Source organism: Nesoenas mayeri (assembly GCF_963082525.1).
Source record: "Nesoenas mayeri genome assembly, chromosome: Z".
In the NCBI taxonomy this organism is placed as follows: domain Eukaryota; kingdom Metazoa; phylum Chordata; class Aves; order Columbiformes; family Columbidae; genus Nesoenas; species Nesoenas mayeri.
In genome coordinates, this window is record NC_137542.1 from 64,224,844 (window position 1) to 64,250,150 (window position 25,307).

At 40.7% G+C, this 25,307-nt stretch overlaps 1 protein-coding gene across 1 annotated transcript in view; it reads right to left on the reverse strand.

Moving 5' to 3' along the window:
* ARHGEF28 (Rho guanine nucleotide exchange factor 28) overlaps positions 1-25,307 on the reverse strand; it is a gene marked incomplete at both ends in the record, with an annotated part of 133,929 nt that overhangs the window by 70,089 nt on the left and 38,533 nt on the right. Inside the window, 3 exons of the mRNA XM_080362666.1 lie at positions 18,760-18,820; positions 20,403-20,449; positions 24,523-24,592. Coding sequence (XP_080218792.1) covers positions 18,760-18,820; positions 20,403-20,449; positions 24,523-24,592 — 178 coding nt within the window. The remainder of the gene's footprint in view (positions 1-18,759; positions 18,821-20,402; positions 20,450-24,522; positions 24,593-25,307) is intronic.

The following is a 25,307-nucleotide window of genomic DNA, read 5'->3' on the forward strand; positions in this document are numbered from 1 at the left end:
TGGAAACTGATAAAGCAGATTACTGTTCTTAAAACAAAAACAAAACAAAAGGGGGGGGGAGGGGGGGGGCGCAACAAAATAGTAAGAGGGATATTAATAAAACAGTGCCTTTACAGACTGACAGTAATCAATCAATATCTGTCCCAGGAACATGCCTGGCATGAAGACTGCATCTGATCTGCTTTTGGAACTGAAATAAGAAGTTATCAGTTTCACCAGAAACCATTAACAGAAGTTCAGAGTTTAGCTTTGCAATGATGTGTTCATGACTGCAAATATTATAAAAAGCAGCATGGGCTGACTCTTTATTTCATGGCTTCGAGCAGCAGAAAATCTAACCAACTGCTACAGAAACACTGTCTGTCTGTCCTGCAGGCCCACTTCTCTTAAAGCTGCCTGTCAGTATGAAGAACATGCACCAGTCCAGTATTTCAGCTGGTAGTCAAGGCCTAATATTGTATTCTGATTGCAAAACCAGCAAAATTTGACAATGTAGAAACCAATCTTCCTCTTGACTGTTGACAACGGGATTAAAAAAAAAAAAACCACAGTTGCAATGTAATTTTCTTTTTTTTTAAGATGCTGTAAGTCAAGCATTGCCATTGGAAGTGAACTGAGATAGACTAGCGTAAGAATGATGTGATAAAGTCTTATGCCCAGAAAAATATCTGCAATGAAAATTCTCAATAAACGTAGTCCCAGTTTGTTTGTTATTGGAAAGTATTCAAAAAATCCTTCTTAGTGTGCACCAGAAATTTATTTTCTGCCAAGGTGGAAAGCAGAAGACACCACTAAAGTCCTTCCTCAGGCTATATTCCTAAAACAATTAAACTGTTTGTGGAAGATCACAGAATCATATAGCATGGTTTGTGTTGGAAGGGACCTTTAAAGATCACCTAGTCTACCCACCCTGCCATGGGCAGGGACATCTTTCACTAGATCAGGTTGCTCAAAGCCCCATCCAAGATTCTTATGGCCACAAGACTGCAAGTAAAATTACAATGACTAAATGACACTGGATTAGAAACTACAGTTGCCAAGGTCTGGGGCATTTGTTCCTTTGGGGAAAAAAAAACAAAAAGTCTTGAACCACTGCCAAAACTGCAATGCTACACCACAGCTTTCATTTAAGATGCTATCTCATAAAACCCAAGAACAGTAAGCTCTATACTTAAGAGAAAACTGGAAATTCCCATTTAGAAATGGCACACCATGAATTATTTGGTTTCTAGTCATGGCAGGCCTTGTAGGACCTCATACCATTAAAAACATCCTTAGGCTTCTTGTTTTGCTTCTCCCTCCTGCAAGAATTTTAATATGATTTTAGTGACTGCCATCTTGGGAACTGCTAATGCTACAAACCATTTCCTTATGTCTGCTAAGATCCAGAAGACTTTGTTTATAAATATTAAAAAAGCATTGTTTTCTAGAGCAGTTCAGACTTTGTCAGCTAAAAGCATGTGGAAACACGATTTGGCAAAACAGGCAGTACTTCCTTGTGGCAAGTAAAGCCTTCCAAGAAACAACAAAATCCCCCTATTACTTTGCATTTTTATTTATACAGCAACTTCTAGTACCACATTTTACATTATTATAAAATTCTGTAAGAGAATAACAACTTAAGTAACAACTTTTGAAGAAAGTTGCTGCAAATACAACAAGATATATCAGAATACGTTATCTGCAGTACTTTTCATCAGTAAATTTGAGATAAAACGTCTTCTCAATGAGGGTAGCAAAACACTGGAACAGGCTGCCCAGGGGGGTTGTGGAGTCTCCTTCTCTAGAGACATTCAAACCCACCTGGACACATTCCTGTGTAACCTCATCTGGGTGTTCCTGCTCCAGCAGAGGGATTGGACTGGATGAGCTTTTGAGGTCCCTTTCAGCCACTGACATTCTGTGATTCTGTGCTATGACCGTACTGTACCTCCTTATTCCCACTCCTCCTCTGCCCAATTTCAAACATCCATGAACACCAAACTAACTGTGTAACAACAGAAGTATTTCAAGACTTTGTTGAATGCAGGGGAGAGCATGACTAATTACACATTGACTGTGCTAGTAACTTATTTCCACTGGTCAGGCCAGTATAGTTTAAAAAATGACAAAACCATCACAAACGTCCCCATCCCACGCTGAATTCCTATAGCCCCACTAATTGCCTTCAGCCTGCTTCCCTGGCTACGAGTCATATCGGTCTTATGATGACCATCAGCAGACCTTCCACCAGGGTACAATGGCAGCAGGCCATTGCTGGCTGCTGCACTGGGTATCAGTTATAATACACAGCAAGGCTGTCCTTGCCTGAAAGATGAGGAGTATCAACAAAATGCATTTTCAAATTATCTCAGAAATCTCCCCTACCCGTTCAAAATTATTATCCTCATTACAGATGTAAAACTGCAGCGTGGCATAGGGAAGGAAAGCTAAGACTGCCAGGGCAAACTTGCACCTCTCCTGACGCTGAAGGTGTCTCAAAGAGTTTTAGCTCTGAAAGGTGTCACTAATGGACTACAAGGTACTTACTAAGGCAAAAATTACTCGAATATGACACACCAGAATTGGCTCTGGTACTGAAACAAACCAGCAAGCACAGCTCAACAACCTGACCTTCCTGCCAGAAGTGAATGCTCCCTGGCTGTATATTGTGCCACGGCCACAGAAAAATAAAAATAAAGGCATATCTCTTTTAACAGGGCCTGTGGCTCTCTGCCATCTGCCTGGTAAACAGACAAGAAAGATGAATGCATTATTAAGATATAAGTGAACAAAAGCCACAGTGCTGGGAAGGATAATCTCCAAACATGGATAAAATAAAAGACCTTGACCAATTAATAACTAAGCACAAACTCTCTGTATCTTCAAAGTCATACAGCAAAGGCTGAAGATTTTATGAGAAAAAAAGCTTATAAAAATACTTTAACTTCAAAAAAATCCCCACATGATCATCATAGCAATAATTCAAAACATACTTAATGTTGGCATATGAAAATGTACAGCCTTGAATGAACTGTGTCGGAAAATGGCAAGAACATGAGACTGACTGTTTTTCCACAAAAATCAAAACTTAAATAATTCTGTGAGAGAGCACACAGCAAGAGAAGTGAAGTACATCACCGTGACCAAACTGAGAGCCAGGAAATATAAAATTCCCTTCTCTAAATACAATGAATAGTTTTCAGACAGCTCATCACATTTACCCCCAGCAGCGTGATCAGTGGTTAATGTACAACTGGAAGGAACAGAGCTATGAAGTCAGCAAAAAATGCAGACAACTAGGTACATTAGTCATACGGGACTGCAGAAATACTCCTCTAAATCCACAACCGGTAACCTGAATTTGGGGAAAGAAGTCCACACATTCCTGGTAATAGGCTGACCAAAGTGACATGCACGTCTGTAGATGTGGACCATACAAACAGTTTCAATGGCTACCTGCATCCATAATTCAGGAGTCTTAGTACTTCATTCAGACAGTGCAACTACTTATGACAGCAAAGTTTAGCAAGTATGTAAGAACAGCACATGGAATGTAAAGCAAGGTTGGCTCTCAAGTGCTGTTCTCATAAAGCCAAACATTTAACTGCTCTAAATCTATGGAGTGGAACTGAAAGCACTGCATTTCCTACATACTACGTGGAAAGGATCAGGGGTCTGGATGCTGGAAATCATATCAAGTATGTGCAAAATGTGCTCCTAAAATAGCCACTAAGAAACACGGAGGCACTTCTTAATCATTGCCTTTGGTCTATGTTACCTAAACCTGGACTGCAAGAAAGCATTCCCATTCAACATGGGATTCACAGCCTTGACCTCTCCCCCTGAAGCCAGCAACTTGCCCACTATATAAATGAATACAGAACAAAGCATAAGGTGGTGTCTCATTTTATACAACAGAACAACAGAAAAAGTACTTTCCCAAGACAGAGGATGCTTGGTTTCAGTTCCCACCTCTGCTTGAGTGGACTCAGTACATAATTCCCACCTCTCAGCACAGCAGGACAGACTTGTCAGAGCCAGACACTCTCAGCACCCTTGAGGTTGTTAAAGCTTCCAAAACAGCTCTGAGAGTCACCATCACTACACAAGTAAGACAGTACAGCACAAGGGTTAGGAATACATCTGGAGGGAGAGGAGAAGAGACCTAACTTATGGCCATTTAACATTGGATAACAACATAAATACCAGTAGGGGTCTTGCAGCAAGCAACAGAATTTAGACCTGCCCGCCCAGTCCCCAGCCCAACCACTAAAACACAGTCATGTTTGCATCCTCTGTTGAGCCTAATTGACCTTTAATTATGCCACGCACAGGCAGGCTCAGCGGGAGGGAGGGAGCTGCCATGCACTGCCCCAAAGGTACACAGCCTGGCTTGGCTCCTGCTGCCCCCAGGGGCTCAGGGGGAGGGCAGAGGCTCCAGCATCCAGTCTGAGAGGTCTCCAAGCAGGGACAAAAGCTGACCTTGCTGTATGCAGGGAACTTAAAATCTGAAAACACTGATGCATATGGTGCAAAGCGGGGTGTGAGAATTTCCACTCTGGAGACTCCCATCAGAGACCCGCACAGCTCCCCTGTCTCCCAGCAGGGGCAACCCCAGACCAGGAAACCAAGAGGCTGCTGGTTCAGTGGGGGAGCACGGGGGCTGACATTTCATTGCCTGGATCAGCTAGAGCAGCCACCACAGGTACACAATGACTTCATGACTTTCAAGATGGGGTGGAAGGATCCCGCACCACTTCCCATCAGGCACTACAGGTCTCTTGCTCACTGAGATCTGAACTCCTGCACGATGGAAATGCTGCTGTGAGGTACATCATGCCCCACACCTGCATGCCAGGAACAGCTGGCCACGTTCAGATACTACCAGAAAATAAACCACAGACCACAGGGCTGCTGTCCCCTTGCAGAGATACTCCTCCCGTGCCACGGGCAGCCAAGATTTCAATTCCCCAAGCACAAGCAAATCCTTTGACTTTACCACTAAAACATGTGCATGCACCCAGAGCATCTTCTTGTTCCAACAAACTCATGTATATGGTCAGCTGTGCACACAACCCACACGTGCTGGTACACTGTTAACAGTGACACGAAACAAGATGCAGTACTATAACACGCTAACACCAGATATGTATATACTGTTCTACAACAGGTAAAATATTAAAAAAAAAAACAGCACACACCTAAATAATAAGTTTTTTAAATTTAAATAATAGGATGGGTGCACAGCTGCATTTACAGATAAAACAGCTCCTCATGAGAGATGGAAAGAATTCACACCACACAACTTGCACCCCATTTCATTTTTTTCATTTTCTTTGCACATTGTATGCATGTGTCTCCATACACACTACAGAAACTCCTATGCTCTTTAGAAACAATGGGTTTCCTCATTAATAAAAGTAAAATGTTCAGAAACTGTTCTGCATGTTAAAATGTGCATTCTGCAGACACTTTTTGCTCTAAAATTAGGTCAAAGTCTCAGCCTGTGTAAACAACATGATTTTCCCAGCTCATTGATTTTAGTGACGCTGATGGCTCTTACTTCTTTTATTTGTTCTTTTCCCTTTCTGAAACACAAAAAAGCAATTTCATGGAATACCAATCACATTTTTTGCCATTCTCTCTCTTCATTTCTTTGCTTCTAATCATAGTAAAAATTCGTCCTTCCTCATTAAAGCTTTCAGTGATAATTCTTCCTAACATAAACTTGCTAGTCAGTGCCTTTCAACCTCCTTAAAACCCCCTTTTATCATACTGACAACATTTATAATCCTTACCTCCCGAAGACTTCTCCAAAAAGGATGGCATCGTCTAACTGTGCAAGGACAGTAACTGACCCTGTCACCAAAGAGCAACTGACCCTTTGTTTTACAGAAAGCAAACGATTTCCCTTTTCATTCTGGTAGGATTTTTGTACATAATTTTTAAAAATCTCTGTTAGCCACTGAGGCATATTTGAATTACCAAATTCCCCCTAAATGGAAACAACCATAACCAGCAGAGCTTTACACAATCACTGCAGTGCTGCTCTGTAAGCTTCCAGTGTATCAGAGCTGCTCAGTGAGAGCTACACATGCAACCAGAAGAAAAAAAAATTAAGAGTTCTGAGTGAGTAAAGAAATTTAAAAAAAAAAAAATCAAACCACATTATTTGGAGAAAACATTTTCTTCTTACTTAAATTTCAACACCAATATCTACAGAAACATTATGAACAGAGAGGCAGACTTTTGATAGAAAGGAAGAAAATCTACCTCATGTGAGCTGTTTATAGCCACTTGCACACAACCAGACATTAAAAAGAAGGCAGAGCTATTAAGCAAGATTTAAGAGAAGATAGCTTTTTCTACCTGGTCTGGATGCCCTTCTTCGAATCCTCATTTTAGGTAAGGAAGGCCAAGAGTAATTAAAAGGTGAGTCAGAGTCTGAGTCCATTTTTATTATGTACAAACAGAGAACAGATTCCCAAAGTTGCACTTCGTTGTTCTCAATAGCAAGTCAAGTCTAAGAGTGATGTAAAATAAAGGAATGGACAAAGAAGGATCAAATTGCCCACTAAACACAGAGGAGGGAGAAGCTGTAAATGTTTGCTCTCTTCAGGCGTCCAGGCATGTAGATAGATCAGGCTGCAAATATTAAGGCAGAAGCAAGGAGGTTAAAGTACGAGAGCTTCAAGTGGAGCTGTTGCATCGTGGTCCAGAGCAATTTGAAAGGTCACTGTGTGCCAATGAATCATTAACTCACCTTTCCATTTTGATGTAAATGAAAACAATAGGAGCCCAGTAAGGAATGAGAAAATACATCTCAAAAGTAAACAAACTATTGCAAGCTTTTTCAAGGCTTTGTTTTCATGTTAAAAGTGGGATTTATACAGACTCTCAAATTAAGGAGAGGCAAAAAGCTGGAGTTAAAGAAACCAAAGAGTAACAGCAAGCTAAGGGCTCTAATCAATCCGCTGTTGTCTATATGGCTGCCAAGCAATACCTCCCTTCTCAGCGTTTGCAACTTTGGCAGACCTTGGGGTGTCGTGGCTGGAAAACCAGTGATAACCCAGTGAAAAGTCTGTTGCTCCCATCCTTCTAGCTCAAATGAGCTTAAATCTTAAGTGTTACAAAGAAAGATTACATTGTCATTAGAGAGCCTCTCTTTCCAAAAATATTTAGCCTGAATAGTATTTTCTCCTTCATGCAGTCACCAAGTTAGACAGTGAATCATAAGGATTTTGTAGAGCTGGCACCTTTACAGCTCTGGTCTAACCTCACAGCAATGCACAATACAGCTAGTGATTAATTTACAACAAATCCTCCATTCTTATACAGTCTCCCTGAACAACTCCTAGGCAATTAGTATTCAGTAGGAACTCATTATCCCTTCCCCCAACATCTTTATACCACACAAAGTACACTTTTTTAAACAGGCTCTAATGTGGCTATACAAGAGCTAATACAAAAATAACATGTCCACTGTTTCTTAACCAACTCCACCAAACATTTCTTTTAGTTACCCCACAATGTATGGGGTTTTGTATTCCACATAAAGGAGGGGAGGGAATGTGGATCAGCTTAAATGTCAGTTTTTGGAAGATGATGACATTTGAGCTTGTTAACATTCCTTACTTCACTTCAATTATTTTTCAGGCTGCTGAGGTCTGCAGCGCTACTTCTGTATTATGTTTCAAGTGATTTCTCAGTGCACGTTTCAGTCAAAGATAACAACACACTTGTTGAAAGAAAATAATGAAATTCAAATGCAAATTTAATTCAAAACCTATTAGAAAAATATCTATCAGGTTTTCAAAGATAAAACAATTATTATATAAGCACTTCACAAAGTGCACAAATTACATAAAACACAGTTGAAACACATCATTGTTCTGCCCTTCCCTTAACTGAAGTTCTGCCAGCTTTGTTAGGCCTGAAAATAATAATTTGTCCCAGACACTGGAAGCCTTAGACTTTCACTTTAAATATTAGACACTCCCATAGGCTTTGTTTGATTTATATATATAATTAACAGCCCCAGGGAATTACAACAGACAATAGATGACTGAAAATACAGAGAGGATATAAACCCATGCTTCAAGCATCCACTTCAAAATATCTCCACTCTCTGGAATGTCAGGTTCAAATTGCACTGATAAATCCCTTGGGTACGGGGGAATGCAGGTGCCGATGTACCCCTTCCCATCTGCACGGCATCCAGGGTCCTTGCCTACCTCGGGCTGCAGCCACGGTTCGAGGGAAGAGGAAAGGACGGCGCATATTTGTTGGATAACTTGTTCACTTAGGAAACTGCTCTGACATAAAAGATTTCCCCTTAACACAACAATTTTTCCCTACCCAAGTGTGCTCTCTCGATCAGCTGGTGTATTTAATGCCAACCCAAATAAAAGTCTTCATTTCAGACATGTACAAAAGGCAGCACAATCCATGGGTGAACACCAGTTTGCATTTTAAAAGGGCTATATGTTTTACACTGGTTTTAACTTTTTTCACTTTTCAACTATAGCAATTTTTCCTTTGGTGTACTTTATGAGAAATGGTAAATTTTGCTTACTTCCATGATATTTCCATTTATGCATCTTTTCTCTAAATTAACTGATTCTGGCTTTTTTCACTTACACATTCAACAAAAATTCACTCCTGTCGGTCTTCCTGGATGCCTGTTTAGTCCAGGAAGGGATAACTAGAACGGAATAGAACGCTCACAATGCGGAAATGCAGCTGATGCATTTAATGGCATTAAAATATTTTACATGCCGAGACATTTACTTTTCTGAATGACCTCTGTATGCTGCATAAATGTTTCCACTGATTGCTCAGTTACTGCCTGATCCTTCAAACTAGCAGAATTCATTTAGAACCTTCTAATACAAATGAGTAATTGAAGATTGTTAAAATAATTTTTCAACAGCAGCCCTATCACATAAAACTTGGAGAATCCAACTATTAAACCTCTGCTGTGGTAAAAACCTGATCATCTACTCCTGCCATTTATATTCTATTTCTTGGCCAAGCTCTTAGGCTTTTCATCCACTTACTGCAATCTTCACTGAATAGGATCTTGCACAGCAATTTGTCAATGGCAGTCTGAAAGCACAGATAAATTATCAACCTCAACCTCTATTTCTGAAGGGTTAATTGAGTATCAAGTTATTTGTTCTGTTCAGCCCCCATGAAAGATTATTTTTTTCTAGTTTGTAAAACTCCTTTATGCAGCATTGAAAGATCTCATGCTGCTCTTTGCCATGAAGAAGAGCTTTGCCTTACAGTCTTTGGCTTAAAACATTTTTCTACCCCGCTCTTGCACCTCGTGGGATGATTCAATCCACTTCTCACCTGCCACTCTTTGTTTCCAAAATGGCAGCATTTCAGTGGTGGTATTTGCATGCATCTGGCACAGAGATCTGGCAGCTTATGAGATAAAAGGTACTTTCTATCTGGAAAACATTAACCTTACTTTCCACTGAAAAAATGTTTCCAATTATGTATACCAAGGTATAGATGTGAAGATAAAGAACAAATGGGGTTTTTGTGTGCGTTACCTAAGGCTAATGCTTTTGATAAATAATGTAATGCCTTAAATTCTTTCATCCAATGCTTGCCAAAACACATTCGTATAATATAAATGTTTTACAGAGACATTACAGTCTATTGTCTGACCATTCCCTCAGCTTGTGGCAAGACGGAAGGAAGCAGAGGAATGTCATCAACATCCGCGGTCTCCATGGAACAGCGCTGTCGGCTCCCCAACACACTCAGAGGACACCCTTGAGGCACCGAGCAGGTGACTCAGCTCCCTCACCCTAAACCCCACTAAGCCAGCTCCATAGCTGTCATCACTCTCTCCACAGATCAGAAAGAGATGAACCCACTGGGACAAATGCACCCCCTCAGGCCCCCCCCAGATGGAGAATGAAGGTACACAGGATGGAAAACAGGGCTACTGACCCCAGAAACAAGGCTGGAGAGGGTCACTGTTGGACGCTGCTGCTCTGGCAGTCTACCCTGACGTTAGGGGTGAAGTTGATTCCCCCCAGCTTGGTTCTGCCCCAGGACCAGCAGAGCCTGCAATCATTTCCCAAAGTTGCGCATAAGGCTCTGACAAGGAAAGATGGTGTAGAAATAGCCAAATGCTCTTCTCCACCAGCCTCTATGACCCACAGGCACACATGGCTTTCCTACCTTCTTTACTCCATTGTTTTTATTAATTAGAGCACATCTTCCCATAGAGAGGATCAGCAAACATACCCGGACAAAAATATCTGCATTACCCTACATGAGACTTAAAATCATGTTGAAAACTCAAAAAATGTTAATTAAAAGCAACTAAAAGCAAAACAGTACCAGCCAGATCCCACACACGAAGCACCTTCCAACTCTAATGCTCCTTCCACCTGCCCACAATGACATGATGGCTGTGCAGACTGCTGGCAGTAACTGCCTCACAGGTCTCGTATGATGCCTTGTCATACATGTTAATTTTAGCACCTCTCTTCCCTACAAAGGGCCTGGGTCTTTCTTATGGAAGTTTATACTGGAACAGTCAGAAAAACTTTATATCACTATTCTCCCCAACTCCCTTTCCCAAATCACTGATGAACTAATCATTGAGAAATGCAGAACATAGCCCGGATCCTTAAGATCATGGCAGACAACCTCCCTTCCTTGTGTTTATGGTCTTCCCTGCTGCTAAATTTCTGATCGGTGATTCGTATATTCATTTTAGGAAACTGGCTCATTTATTTCCTTATTTTGTAAACAGAGATCTATTGAGGCAGTCTGGGATTTAAACTGTTGAGCGGTGGATCCCTAAAGGTCCTGGCAGGCTGTCACTGTCCATGATCACTGCCAGATGTATATATCACAGTATTTTGTGCATTCCACCTCTCTCATCAGCACGCCACTGTCCTGCATCACCCACGGGGGGACAGGGCTGGGCAGTGAGCAGGGCAGGGGAAGGAGGAAAGGGGAGTTTCTTGCACTGCACCCTTCCATTGCAAACATGCCTGCTTTCCACCGTTTCAACCCTGATGAAGCCACAGGTTTCAACAAGGTGAACAATCAGTGTCACAGAGCCTCTTCCTCACACTACCAGTTTAAGAGGCAGATTCTGCTCTCCCAGAAAAGCATAGCTCTCAGTGAATTCAAGTATCAAACCTAGGCACGTTCTGACGTGAGATTAAATGGCCCTGGCCCCTCATCCCCTTACCTTCACACTCATACCTCCCCTCATGCAAATGTTCCACACTTTTCCACTCAAACAGCTGATGACAAAACCCACCACACTAAAGACCCCCTTTTCTGTAACGAGTATCTCCGGTAGATGCTGTGTAGACAGACACCAGAAAAAAAATTAAAAATACAAAACAACAATGCAGTACTATAAATTTGAGTCTTTTTTTTTTTTTTTTTTTTTTTTACTTATTTGTGCAGTTTCTTGGACACTGGCCTGGAAATAAACACAGAACAGCTGCCGTCTTCACAGACACCCTGCTGAGAGCGACAGGCCACCCTACCCATCTCTGTTCTACACAGACCACCGAGCTTATTGGAACACTCCACAGTCATGGCAAGCTGCAGGAGAAGCAGAGTCAATTTGTGTACACCACTTTCTGGGCTGCTTTAAACGAGGCTGCCAGTCCAAGTGGTTTTATGCTCCCCTGCATTTACTTCCAGAAGGATGTATCATTTACCATCCCAAGATGGGGCATATGGAATCACAGTGCTGCTGTAAACCATCCAGACTGAGAGAAAAACCATGCCATTCTAAATTTATACCTAAATCCTCACTGTTCCCCTGCAGGTATATTGCTAATTAAAATTTTAACTATGAAATTAATTTTTAAGGCTGTTCTTTTAGTGTTTTAATGAAACCAGGGTGACAACTACAGTTAGAACAGCTATAATGAGAGTAACATTTTCATGCTAAAACCATCATGTTCATATTAAACGAATGATGCATTATCCTACAAAGACATATTAGCAATACTTACCTCTTTGGAAAAGCAACTGCTTTTAAGTGGTGATACTTAAATCTTGCTTCTTTGATAAATTAAAAGAGCAATTCACCTTTGAAAGTTTAAGAGAAACAGCTTTGCATGATCTATAGTAACAGAGCACTGGAACAGGCTGCCCAGGGGGGTTGTGGAGTCTCCTTCTCTGGAGACATTCAAAACCCACCTGGACACCTTCCTGTGTAACCTCATCTGGGTGTTCCTGCTCCAGCAGGGGGATTGGACTGGATGATGTTTTAAGGTCCCTTCCAATCCCTGACATTGTGATTCTGTGATACAGGAGTACTGTAAAATGCTTGGAGAACATCCACAAGATTGGGAAGAAGAAGGGTTCAGAGGTTCTACAAAACCGAAGCAAAAACATGATCTCTGCCCAATTCTGACCCAGTGCAGCTCCAAAGAGCCAGTGAGCATGCACACTGCACTATCTTGGGCCTTGTCCCAAACTCTTTGTGTTATCCAGTTCACTGTTCCACTGTTGGGATTTCACAGCGTTCCTCCAACTTGGAGCTTTCTGATGTCTAGTTCATGACTGATTGCAGATTTGTTTTTCTCTTTTTTTTTCTTTTTTTTTTTTTTTTTTTTACCAGCACCATTCACTTGATGTGGTTTAGATAATAAGCTCAATTTAGGATAACAAGCTCATTAATACTACTTTCACATGACAGCGGTCTGTATGCTCTGGCTCTTGAAATGACCACTGAGCACTTCCAACGAAGTACATAAAGATATAATTTGCCTAAACGCTCTCCTTGTCCACTATCTATTCACATCAAAAGACTAGCTGGGATATGCAGCACAAATGCAGATGGAAAGCTTTTTGCTGTTTGTCTTGTAACCTGATTAAAAGCTCCCTTGAGTTTATTTGCAAAAGCCTGAGAATTAAGGGCTAGAGTCAATAAAAGTCTCTTCCTGGTTTCAGCACCACGGAGGCTTGTGCAAGCCCCAGCAGCACGGAGAACGCACATGGCCTCACATGAAAGCAAACCCAGAGTTTGAATTGGACCTCGCTTGCACTGAAGTTTCGCCAATGACTTGGTTGTTGAGTCTACACTTATGCTGACAGCCCATGCTGCCAGAAAGCTCATCAAAGAAGCATCTCCTTAAAAATCTAATTTTCCATGTTTCAGGGAATACTTCAAGGGAAGGGCTGCCTCTCAAGGAGGATGAAAGCTGAAATATGTGTTCATGCACTTTCAAGACTATGACTGTTTTCTTCACAATGTATTTCTGGAATATATTTCACATTTAAAGAGTAACTTGACATGAGATATATCCCAGATTGTTTATTTATGTTAGCGTGAAACGAGACTGGGCAGAAGACAGGCAAAGAGCTTATTTAAACATCAGGAAAAAAAGAGCCCCTTTTTGAAAGATTATTTTGTTGAGCAAATTTGTTTTGGATTTTATTCAGAGGAGGAGGACAAGTTCTGGGAAGGCAGACAGCATATGTTTGTAACTTGTTCATTTTCTTTCTGTCTTCCTTTTGAGGTTAACTTGAATTATAATGTCTCAGAAAATCAAGAGTAGAGAAAACTCCAAGAAACAAGAACAGGCTTGTTTTAGTGTCTAATGCTGCTTTTTCCAGATTTCTCCATGGCTTTTTAATTAAGCTCAGCTCAGGCTCACATCCCAGGAACTTTTTACTTCCTACATATCCTGTAGTTCTCAACTATTCTACAGGCTTCAATATTCAGTCATCTATAGATGCTCCAAACAAATGGAAGTATGTTTTATCTACCAAAATAAACTATTGCCATGTTCAAATGTTGTTTAAAGTTCTTTTCTGGCAGGACTCTGACAGAACAACCCCACCTTAAGCCTCTCTTCTGCAAGATGCAAGGAGCCATGCAAGAAGTAGAAACAGCAACCTATATAGACCTCTGAAAGCTGCAGCAAGAAGGGGCAGAGTGCAAGTGCTACAGTCATTAGATGCAGCAATAGTTTTGCAGCTTTCTTCAGCTATTATTTTTCTCTGCAATTTTCCGACCACCTACCTTTCAACTAAAAATGTGTTCTTAAAAAGCCTCCTTTACCACAAACAGAACTTCCAGAACTTCTTCAGAAGAAACAGTCTGAGTATTCACACATCTCCAGTCATCCAAGTATTGCAGCACATTTTTCTCTCCTCACTCTCCATGGTCCACCTTGTTTCAGATGAACAACTGAGACATGGGGAGAAGATTTGTGACATGCCCAAGGACCAAGTGTATATCCATTAAAAGAGCAGAAACTGAAGAAAAGGTCTGCAGCTCCTGGACTAGAGATGCTATGACTCGATCAGGGAAAGAGCTCAGAGCTGCCAGGAAAGCATAAAAATTACCAGAAACAGAAAAGATCTGTATAGCCTTAACCACAGGACTCTAGGAACTGTCTCAAATAGGCAACACTTAACATACAACTTTCACTTTTATCTATCAATAACCACAAAATTATTTCCTGTCGTTTCAATATCAGAAGAGGCACACTTGACTCAAAGCATTTCCAAATGCAAATGTTCTGCCCATCAAAACCAAAAAGTAAACCAATACTAAAAAAGGAGTGAAAGATCTGACCTCAATCAGCAGAAAAACTAACCATTCCATACACCTAACAAAAGCTGCCTAAAGGCAGGACTCCTGACAGCATGTTCATGCTGTTTTCTACCTTAAAAAAACTACCTTTTAAAGTCTTACCAACCACAGTAAGGAAATCTAATTAAAGAACAAAACAGCAACATTGAAACCAGATTTTTCTGCAGATTACAGTGCAGCCCTAGTGGTTTACACAGAGAAGATCATTATGTTCTGCTCCTTAAACCGACCTCCAGTTAAACTGGGATTTCTGTGGAACCATGAAAATCAAAGGTCAGGGTCTACTAAACATCTTTTACAGCCACCCGGTCACATACAGAAAACTGCTAAAAATTTGGCATCAGTATTTTTATCTCTCAAAGTGCAAAATGTGGCTTGCACAACTTTTTCACCACCAGCAGAGCAAAGAGAATAGATTAGACAGACACCACTAGGTCATTGGCACTGTAACTAGGAGAGCAGGGAAAATATTTTGAAAAATTAACATCATCCTGCCTTCCTAAAGTTTAGGGGAGAGAAGCTGTATTTCCTTGGAAGAAAAACTAGAGATTAGACTTTTCTTACTTGAAAAATGACACTTTTGCAGCTTTATAAATGGCCTTGTGAACATCCTCCTTTCAAACCAGCAATGCAAAACAGGAAGGAATTATAACTTTTATAACGCATGCCCTGCTAACACCGTCACATGCCCAACAGTAACAGCATTCAGCTGTCAGCTCCTAGACTCTCTCCCAAAACATACCGGGTTGCTGACTCTGAGGATGACAATGGCTGGCAATAACACATATGCTTAACATTGAAAGGAAAAAAAAATCCTTTTTTTTGTTGCTTTCCATTTTGTTTCTTCCATTCACTCTCCCCAACTGGGTATTTGGATTGTCTCTCAATACTTCAAATGTGTTTTCTTTCAATGAAAAAAATAAAAGACTCTTTTTTTTTTTTTTTTCCTCCTTGTAAACACAAGACATATCTATAACAATTTCCAGGGGAGACTAAGGGAGCCAGTGGGACTGGGGAGAAGACTGGCAGGTGTGACCAGCACTGAACTCAGGAGTCTCCAAACAACCCTCTTTCAGCCTGGTCTGGCATGCTGTTTTGTCCCACAGTTTACTCCTATTCCTTCAGTTCTTGAATACAGCAAACACAAGCCCAGGTGACTTCTTATTGGTCCATCCTTACCCCAGCACTCACACAGGAGGGACTCCAGGGGCTTTCCAGCGACCCTGGAGGACAAGAAGCCCCTTGAGCAGCAGAGGCCCAGGGCAACAGTTCTCAAAATTGAACTGTAAGACTCAAACAGTGCCTAAGGCAGCCAGTTCCAAAACAAAGATGAAAAAGACAAAGAGTAACCAGAGTAGGTATCCTTTTAGCATCCTACCAACACTTTCAAGTGTCGCTGTAGAGATATTTTGTTGGGTATGGGGAAAGAGACAGAACAGTCAATATGCTTGAAAGAGCAGGATGGGGAGGAAAACAGAGAGCAGGAACAAGACAGACCTTCCATGAGCCACCACTTCTTTAAAGGTCCCTTCCAAGCCAAACCATTCCATGATTAGACTGATTTTTTTCTAATTACGTTTTTTTCAAAAAGTAAGAACCACATGGGAAGAAGAAGTGAGAAGCTGAAGCAGGGGAATTTTTACCCATTCAAAGAACTCTCACATTCTCGCTCTAGGAAGTCCTCTTTGATTTACGCATCCAACTTCCTAGTGAGATTCCAGAGTCTGCTTGTTTCTATTCGTTCTTCTTCACTCAGCCCCCTTTAGCTGTTTTCCCTCTTCCTCTCCCCACTGACAACCATTTCCATTTCTCTCTTTATCCCCCACTGTGTGCCCTTCACGCCAAAGCATTGCCATTTAACCATGCTGCCAAGCAAACATTGTTTTTAAAAAGTAGTTTAAAACAATTCAGGGTAATAGAACTACAACATTCAGCAATACGGCTGTACAAGCCAGGTTAGAACATGTACTGATTTTTACATTAAAATAAATCAATAAAACTAGTTTAAGTCAACTTATAAGTTTCTGGTTATCACCAAACTTTATTTCCATCCTTCTTTGTCCCTACTCACTTCCACTTTTTATTGCACACCTGACCACCCACTCACTCCCCAGCCTGCCCCTCAGCCCCATCAGATCTCACATACAGTGCTGACTAGAAGCCCTCCAGGCTCTGCTGCAGTCAGTGGCAAAATCCCACGGGATGTCTATGTTATGAGCGTTTTGTCCAGCTTCAGTGCACAACAGGGAGATGGCCAAGGAGAGCCAAGAGTGCAGCTGGCAGCAAGTCCATGCTCCAGTCCTGACACAGGGTGACCAAATCCTCACTTATAGCGAATAACTTCTAAAACAAGCAGATCCAACTTGGCTGCAGTTTCTCCACAAACAAGTAAACTTCTTAAATGTACTACAAGGCAACTGGAATTTCGGGGAGACACAGAGAGGCTGGTTCTTTTTCAGGTAAGAGCCGCAACAGGGTATTTATCTCAGTTTAATATACGCTGAGCCTGTGCTAAGGTCAAAAGGTATGTGTAGAGATACATGTATATCTACACATTTATATCCATATTTATAATTTTACTTTATACATATGCCTCAGAAAATAAATAAAATTTTAAGCACCTAAACCTTCTGCCAACTTGTACGCAAACAACCTTTTTTTTTTTACCCAAAAGCTCCTCTAGGAATCTGCAATCTGCCACTCCTAACTACCAGTATGAACCACAGCCAAAGTCGCTTGGTTGTTTCCTGCAGAGGACTCAGTTTCTGCTGCAGCTGCCTATCGAAGCATCAGAGAGGAGAGTGAGCTGGTCTGAAGCCAGAAGACCTGGCTCCCATTCCAGCTGTCACAAGCAGCGCTGTGCAAATGATGCCTTAGAAGGAAAAGGCATTTCAGGGCTAAGAAAAAGAAATACCAGCTATAATTTCAGGGTGGAAAATTTCCACTCTGACAGCTTTTAAACTACCTTATGTTCCCTCCAGATGGTGTAACTGAAATGGAGACTGGAGCAGATGTGGCTTCAGATTGGCAAACCATAATCACTCCCCAAAGGCCCCACACCCTCCTATGCTGAGATGCAGTCCAGTACTTTGGTCTTGCTTGACAAAACAGATTTGATTATATGGGCACTAGCATCTCATGTACATGCACTGCATTTTTGTGCAAGACAAGGACTGCTACACTGTCCTACACACAAAAGCACTAAAGTCAGGATAACCAAATATTAATGGTTTTGCTACTACTCTCAATTTCCCTTTGCAGCTCCCATATTCCTTGGAGGGGATAATAAGACAAACATGATGAAATGGCTATAGTGCAGGCATTTGGCATAACAATGACTAGAAAACAGAGAATTATATTATTATTTTAATGAGAGATTATTAAAATAATTTGCTAGCTTCTTATCTTACAACTGCGTCTCTGAGCTCATATCAGCTCACCTCCCTCTAACATATACTGCTCCAACTCATGCATATATAACCCCTCCCATTTCACACACACAGACTGCCTCTTCATTTTGTAGCCATCGAAGTTTGCACATGAGCTGTCTGAATGCCAACATCTGGGCTCTGCTGTTCTGAGCCCAGCACTGGACCACAGACAAATGACGCCAGCCTGTCATTCTCTGCCTGGTACAGTGGTTTCCACTGGCAGAGCTTAAGTTACCCATTGTCTTTTTCTGCCTTGCTGTGCCTTGCACGAGCCCGTTGTTGCATGTTGTTACTGGACATTTCTGCAAACTTGAAAATACCTTTCCATTTGAGTTCCATTCTCTAAATATACAGTCTAGTGCAGCTGTCTATATTCTCCTACCAGCCCCACAACTCACCACTGCAGCATCTAAATATTTCTACATGTGTCAATTAATCTTCAGTCACATATGTTGGCTCTATTAGGAATTATTTTCAAGATTGTGTTCATACAACAGCTAATATACTACTGAAAAATCCTCGGGTATCATGAGACTGTTAGATACACCATCTGTCTATAGTAGAGATGCTTTGAAAGAGGTTCACTCTCTGACATAGATATAACTGATCGATCTTTCACCAAGCTATGCTGCAGTGTCAAGGGCCTTCACCTCTTCTAAAGAAACAGCTTTGTGTGTATTTTGCATTACTGTATATAAAATAGCTTTTTGAAACTCAAAACGATTAATTACTTCTTACCTACGCCCAACAGGACATGATCTTCATTTTCTTTAGAAGGAACCACTGAGTCTTGGAAAGGCTAGAAACAGAAAACTTGAGCTGTAAATTTGAAGACAGTAATAGCATTTGTGCTTAATTGCACGCTCTGATATGGGGTTTCAGAATTCATTTCAAACACTGCCAAGCAGCAGTCATCCCATTTTAGCCATTTTAATAAACGTAACAGATATGGCATGCCATCCCCTGACTCTAAGATACGAACATGAACCTTTTAGACTCAATCTCTAAACCAAAGGAGAGACCAAACCATATTTCACTTTCCATGCACACCCCAGTTTTCAGCCTGCTCTTTCCTTACAACGTTTAGTTGTGCCCTAATTAGCCCATAAACAGTGTTTTGGAGGAAAGAGACATACATTTAGTGGTGGACTTGGCAGTGTTAGGTTTACAGCTAGACTCAGTGATCTTAAGGGTCTTTACCAACCTAAATGATCCTGTGATTTTATTTCTAAGATTCTCTAATGCCTGAGCTGTTCAGATCTATAGAAATATCATAGGTCAGTATGTTCTTTAGAGAGTGAACAATGGCCTTTCTGTCAGCTTAAAGCAAGACACAGTCAATATGGTACCAGAACCTTTTCCCCTCAACAAGATTTGTGAGCTGCAACACTCTGCCCCAACATGCATTTTCAATGTAGACTCCAAAATGCTTGCATCCTGCAGTTATACAATTCTGAGATGACAAGAGCAACACGTTAATCCTAAACAAACAGTCAATCTTCTACACATTTGGCAACTAAAAATATCCCAACAACCTAAATACGTAATTGCTTTTATAATAATGACCTAACAAAAGCGGCAGTCAAAAAACTTTCCTCTCAACTCAAACGTCATTAGAAAATTCAATAGTTATTAGCTATGGAGAAGATACCACCTTTACCAGTTCTGCCATATTTTACCAGATTTTGGTTCCCTCAATCTAAATCATTATTTTAGCTTCATACACTGTTGAGCTAACAATCAAGTTCCTATTTAAAAAGGTGATTAAAAAATAAAACACTGAGACAAAATATTTTCCTGGCTTTGTAAACAGATACATATAAATAAACAGCATAATATAAGACTAGAGATCAAATACAACTGATTACCTGTAATGGGACTTTTCACGAATACTGGTCTCCTCAAAAGCTCTTACGACACCTCCATGTAGAAGGCAATGAAAAATGCTGTATTTTTACATCAAGCACTTTTCCCAGCTAAGGACTCACATTTGCCCACAAGGGCAGATATAATCATCTCAAGGATGAAGCTTATGCACATAGGAGACAGGTTGTGTCCCCCTCCAGACTGGCAGCTGAGCTGAAGGCTCCCTGAAGGGACTAAGTATCACCACAGACACAAGAGTATCCCAGTCCAAGAGCAGAGACTGCTTTTCAAACCCAGCTTTCTGGCCCACAACCACAGGATAGGTTCCTTCAAATAATAAGCATCTATACATGTAACTGTTCCTGGAGGACAGGAACAGGCAGGAAATGTTGTCTGGCAGGCATTAGTCACCTTATTTTTTTGTTAGCTCTGGGAGGTGCTAAGATAGCCAAGCAGAGGTTGCTGCTTCTCAACCTAAATGAAGCTTAGATATTTGTATAAGGAGAAATCTGTACCTTCATATAATCCTGGGACAACTCATCAGATGTCAAGTTGACAGGACCTGTAAAAGCAAAGATTTCTGCCTTTAATAACAAGCATATTCATTTTGGGTCTGCTGTGGTCCCTGCTGCTAGTCTCTCTCTTTTTTTCAATAGAAGTGGGGACACAAGGAGCAGGCAAACAGGCAGAGTGAACAATGGCAATGGGCAGCCCATGCATCTCCCCACAGCAGCATTCCCGTGGGCAGCATGTGAGCTAGATGCACAACAAGGGCTATGTTATTGTCACAGTTATGTTAGGGCTAGACAAACACAGCGATCTGTCAGCCAGCTGCTGATTAACCCCGACGAGCTCAGAAAAACAGCAGTTCCAGCGCAGTGCGCCACACCAACGCTCCAGAGCAACTGGGCTCTGTCTTCCTCCTACAGGAATTTTATGTGTTTTCTGAAATTAGACCTTGCATTTTCACACCAAAAAGTAAAAAAAATAACTTCATTTCTGTTGCTCTGTTTTTAATGGTTTCTTCTCAGGGCTGTGGGGATGGCATAGCACATGGAAACGAAAGACCACACTATGCAAGTTTTGCCCAAACATGGCCTAAAGGACAATTGTGAAAGGGCAAAGAGGAGTAACCTGGCTACAAGAATGCAGATGAACACCAGCATTCCCCAGGCTTCCAGGAATATTATTATTCAGTAACTATATTTTAAAAAAATAATTATATAGCCAGAGTTACGCTGGTAAATTTTTATTAAAATATTGAATCTTTTCACTCAAGGTTCACGTCTGTTCTCAGATACATAAATCCCTCTCTATTCTCCAGTCCCCAGCAAACAGTGAAACTATGTATGATTCAGCATACAGCATAGAGTGGTCTGGGGAACTGCCTTGAGGAATGTGGGGCTTGGGGACTTTTGTCCTTTATTCTAACTGCACAAAGTCTATACTTAAGCTTAGGAAAATGTATCGATGTATCTTTGGAAGAACAATTCAAAGACAGGTGCCTATTATCTAAATCACAAAATCTTCAACAGCAATGACCTCACGTAACTTGCAAGTCTCTTTGAAATGAAATTCTGGGATGCAATCATGGGCCTATTGCAATCAATGTGCCTGTTGTCCCTGACCTCTGCAGTGCCCCTGGATACTGGCCAGAGCCAGGTCTGGGTCCATGCCGATCAGTATCTCAATCGCTAATTTTTAATTAATCCACCTTCTTTAATTAACCTTCCTTAGCAGTCACAGATACACCTCCCTTCGTGTTCTAACAAAGTGAGTGCAATCACAGAACACGAAGTCACTACTGCCATCAACAAAGTAAGCCAGCCATCATCTTTCAGGTAGAAGGAACAGTCCATTTCTTTTGTAACTGTGCCTGCAGAAACTTACTTTAAAAGCTTGAGTGGGAAGCTTTCAGATGAGGGAAAAAAATCTTAATTTTTTTATGCTTGTTTCCAGAAAATGAATGTCCAGGTTCTTCTAAATTTATTTATTTTTTTTACAGTATGGACATGCAATTGGCATTACTATTATGCAGTATCACAATTCACAGAAATAAAAAGCTGTTTGCTCTATACCTAATAGTTATTCTGCAGAAGCAAATGGCTTATCTTCCAGATGACAGTACTCAGTCAACTCATGGACATGGAACTTCAAGGTCAGAAAAGAGACACAAACTGCTGAATTAGCCAAAAATATTATTTATTTTACCTTTTGTTCTGCATCCTCATTAGATAATGTTACACTTCATGTATTTGAATTTAATTAAGTTGCTATGGGAGATTCACTGCTAAGCTAGTAGCATTGCCTTACACCGACCCACTGCTTTCAAATGATTGCATTTCACAAGAAGCAACATGCTGCTATAGAAACCTCTACTAGATAATAGCTCAGGGCTTCTGATAGCATTCTGTTTTAAAGGTCTGTTGATCTTGACTTTAGACCCACCCAGAACTGAGTAGTTATTACTTCTTAGAATGGCAGCAGTTTTAAAATCTGAGGGGGATCGTTTCATGACATGAATGAGCCAAATTAATGTCATGAGCTTAGCAGCCACTTTATAAAGGAGTTCACTGAATGCAACTGAGAATGTCATAAAAAACACTCCATCAATCATTTCACAACATTTCAGCTTCTAACAGCAACAATTTCAACTCAAGTTCTTTTAGTCTCCTGAATGCTGGCCAGTGGAGGTTTTAAGATAGGCTACTAGTCACCAGTAATGATCATTAATGATTTTTCAGTACCTGGTTGTTAGCAGAAATGGAAAAAAAAAAAAAGTCTCATTTACAGAACTATAGTAACCAATGACAATATCAAAACACGAGAAGATAAAAAACTTTGCTGCCCATCAGCATACAAACAATAGTCACAGGCTGCTCCTATCTACAAGCAGGTAACACAGTGTAAACGTGCAAGTATAGTCACTGTGATTTGTTTGTGTAAGTCTTGGATATTGCCAAAATGTGGCATACTTTTCTTGCTGTTAAACTGAAATTAGGGTCTTTTTTCAAACAAAACAGGTACAAAATAACTCTGATGCATAAAAGCACAGAAGTGTACAGCTTCCCTTAAAAACACTAATACGTAGGCGTGCAAACATCTTTGTGCCCACGCCAATATCTATGCCAAATATATTTGGCATAAAAAGAGGATGAGAAGCTTTACAACCAGAATCCAAAATGAGACTAGATGTCCTGAACTGGTGATTCTCTCTCTGGGCAATCAAAACCCACTGATGTTTGTTACCTGCTTATCTCAAATCAGCCCAAATTAAAACTGGGTTTAGTGAAAAATATCAAAGTAGTCATCACCTAGAAGTTGTATTACCCAAGCTATTGCTACATGTAGCACTACAAATCTGGACCATTCACTTCTTGTTCCTGTGAAGCAGCATGAAGATCATGCTCGTCAGAGTACAGCGCTCAGATGAACACCAAGAACCAATACATTTGCACACTGCATCACCAAAGACATTCACAAGCCTTGTATGGCAAACTGCTGCTTACACTTACAGTAACAGATGCATAGTTTGCAACTGCTAACAACTGTTTATCATTTCTTTGCAAATTTACCTTCTAATGGCAGGACAGTTGTTGCCTGAACAGTGCTGGAGAAGCTGAGTATATAATAAAACTCCTTTTCCAGTAGTAACAATAGCAACCTGCATGTTTAAGCACGAGCTACACAATGACTGCATCCCCATTTTATCCATTCACTTAAAGCTACTAGCTGATGCCACCTGGAACTGCAGTCCCGTTCCTTTCACTCAGTCTGGTCCTGACCATATTGAAAGTTTGTGCAGGTGCTCACATTTCTGCTGCCTCCAGCACAGCCACAGAAACAGACAGAGCCTCTCACAGAGCTCACCTTTTTCAGCTTGTCACTTCATCCAAACGTACAGCACGAGCCACATAAGCAAATGGTCAACCGATAAAAACTTTAAATTAATAGCTAACCATCATACATAAATACCCAAAGTGTCATACTTCTGATGCTGAAGAATGGCCTTTTTTGTATTATTTTCTTCTCAACTCTAAGAGATCCTTCCTCTGTGGCACACAGGGATGTATTTTGGTAATGAAAGAGCATTCTCTTCAACAAGAACAGTCTGGCAATCCTTACACAGGTAAACCACTCACCAAAATACTGAATGTGTAATTGAAACACATGGGAATTTCGCCACTTTAAGAGTCTGGGCTGTATCCCAAAACTGTTCATACAAAATGTTACTCTTTTGTTAATCTGTTCCTATCTTTATTAACTTGATCTATTTGGCTTTACTGGAATTTGAAGGTTGGAGCTTCATTCAGTTAAACACTGCCCTCTCCTGGAACCTACCGACATGTTTCTGGCTCTCACAATTAAATTCGTTAAGGCTTTTCTAGTCGTTACAAATGCCATAATATTTTGTGAACAATATCAGTCTGACATTGGGAAACCAATGCTCTGTAGGGAGTATCATGATTTACACAACTCTCATAGTGTATGAGTTGTGTATTCCACTGTTGTCTACTTACAGACTTCTAATGTCAGATGAAACATGATCTTTCCGAATGAATAAATAGTATATGAATCTGTGCCAACTTTCCAGAGCTTTTATGGGTTGTAATATTACAGAATAAAAAACTGTACCTTCTACAGAGCTTGTACTGCAGGGCATTTTGGGACCTTCCACTGTCTCAACTTGGTTTGAATTAATACTCTATAAAAAAAAACAAAACAAAAAAAAATTAAAAAAATAAAAATGACAGTAACTGTATTTGATGCTCATGACATTCACCTGAAAACTCAAAAACAAAATCAAAGACTAGCAAACAAACATGTTACAAGCAACACTAAAATGACTGACCGAGATTCCAGAGAGTATTTTATTGGTTGTCCTCAAGGGGAAAGCAACAGCAATTCCTCAAGAGTGAAACCGATAAAATATTTTCAACTACAGAAAGAAATTACTTCCTGCATAAAACAGACAAGGGATCTAAAGGGTCAGATTTAACATTTGTACTTCATTGTGTATAACCTTCTCTATGAGAAAAGCAGCACGGTAGCTATGCACAATGGCTCTGTTCAGAAGCCTAGTTAACCTATATAAAGCAAGCAATTTTGACGGATAGGCAACACAAAAAAACTAAACCAGGACTAAACACTGTCTATATAGTAAACCCAGCCTGGAAGGCACGAGACATTCCCTCCCTGCATCCATGCACCCCTGGGCAGGCCGCATCCTTGCTCAGGTACATACACCGAATATATCACTTCTGCTATCAAAAGGAACAGGTAGGTAAGATCCGTTCCCTTATTTTAGCAATTACTTCCAGTGAGTATAAAAAAAACGAGTAAAGGGAATGTCTCCTCTTGCAGTTTCATCTACAACTCTGTTTGCTTCTAGTCCTTCCCTTTAGTTATGTTGCCTGTGT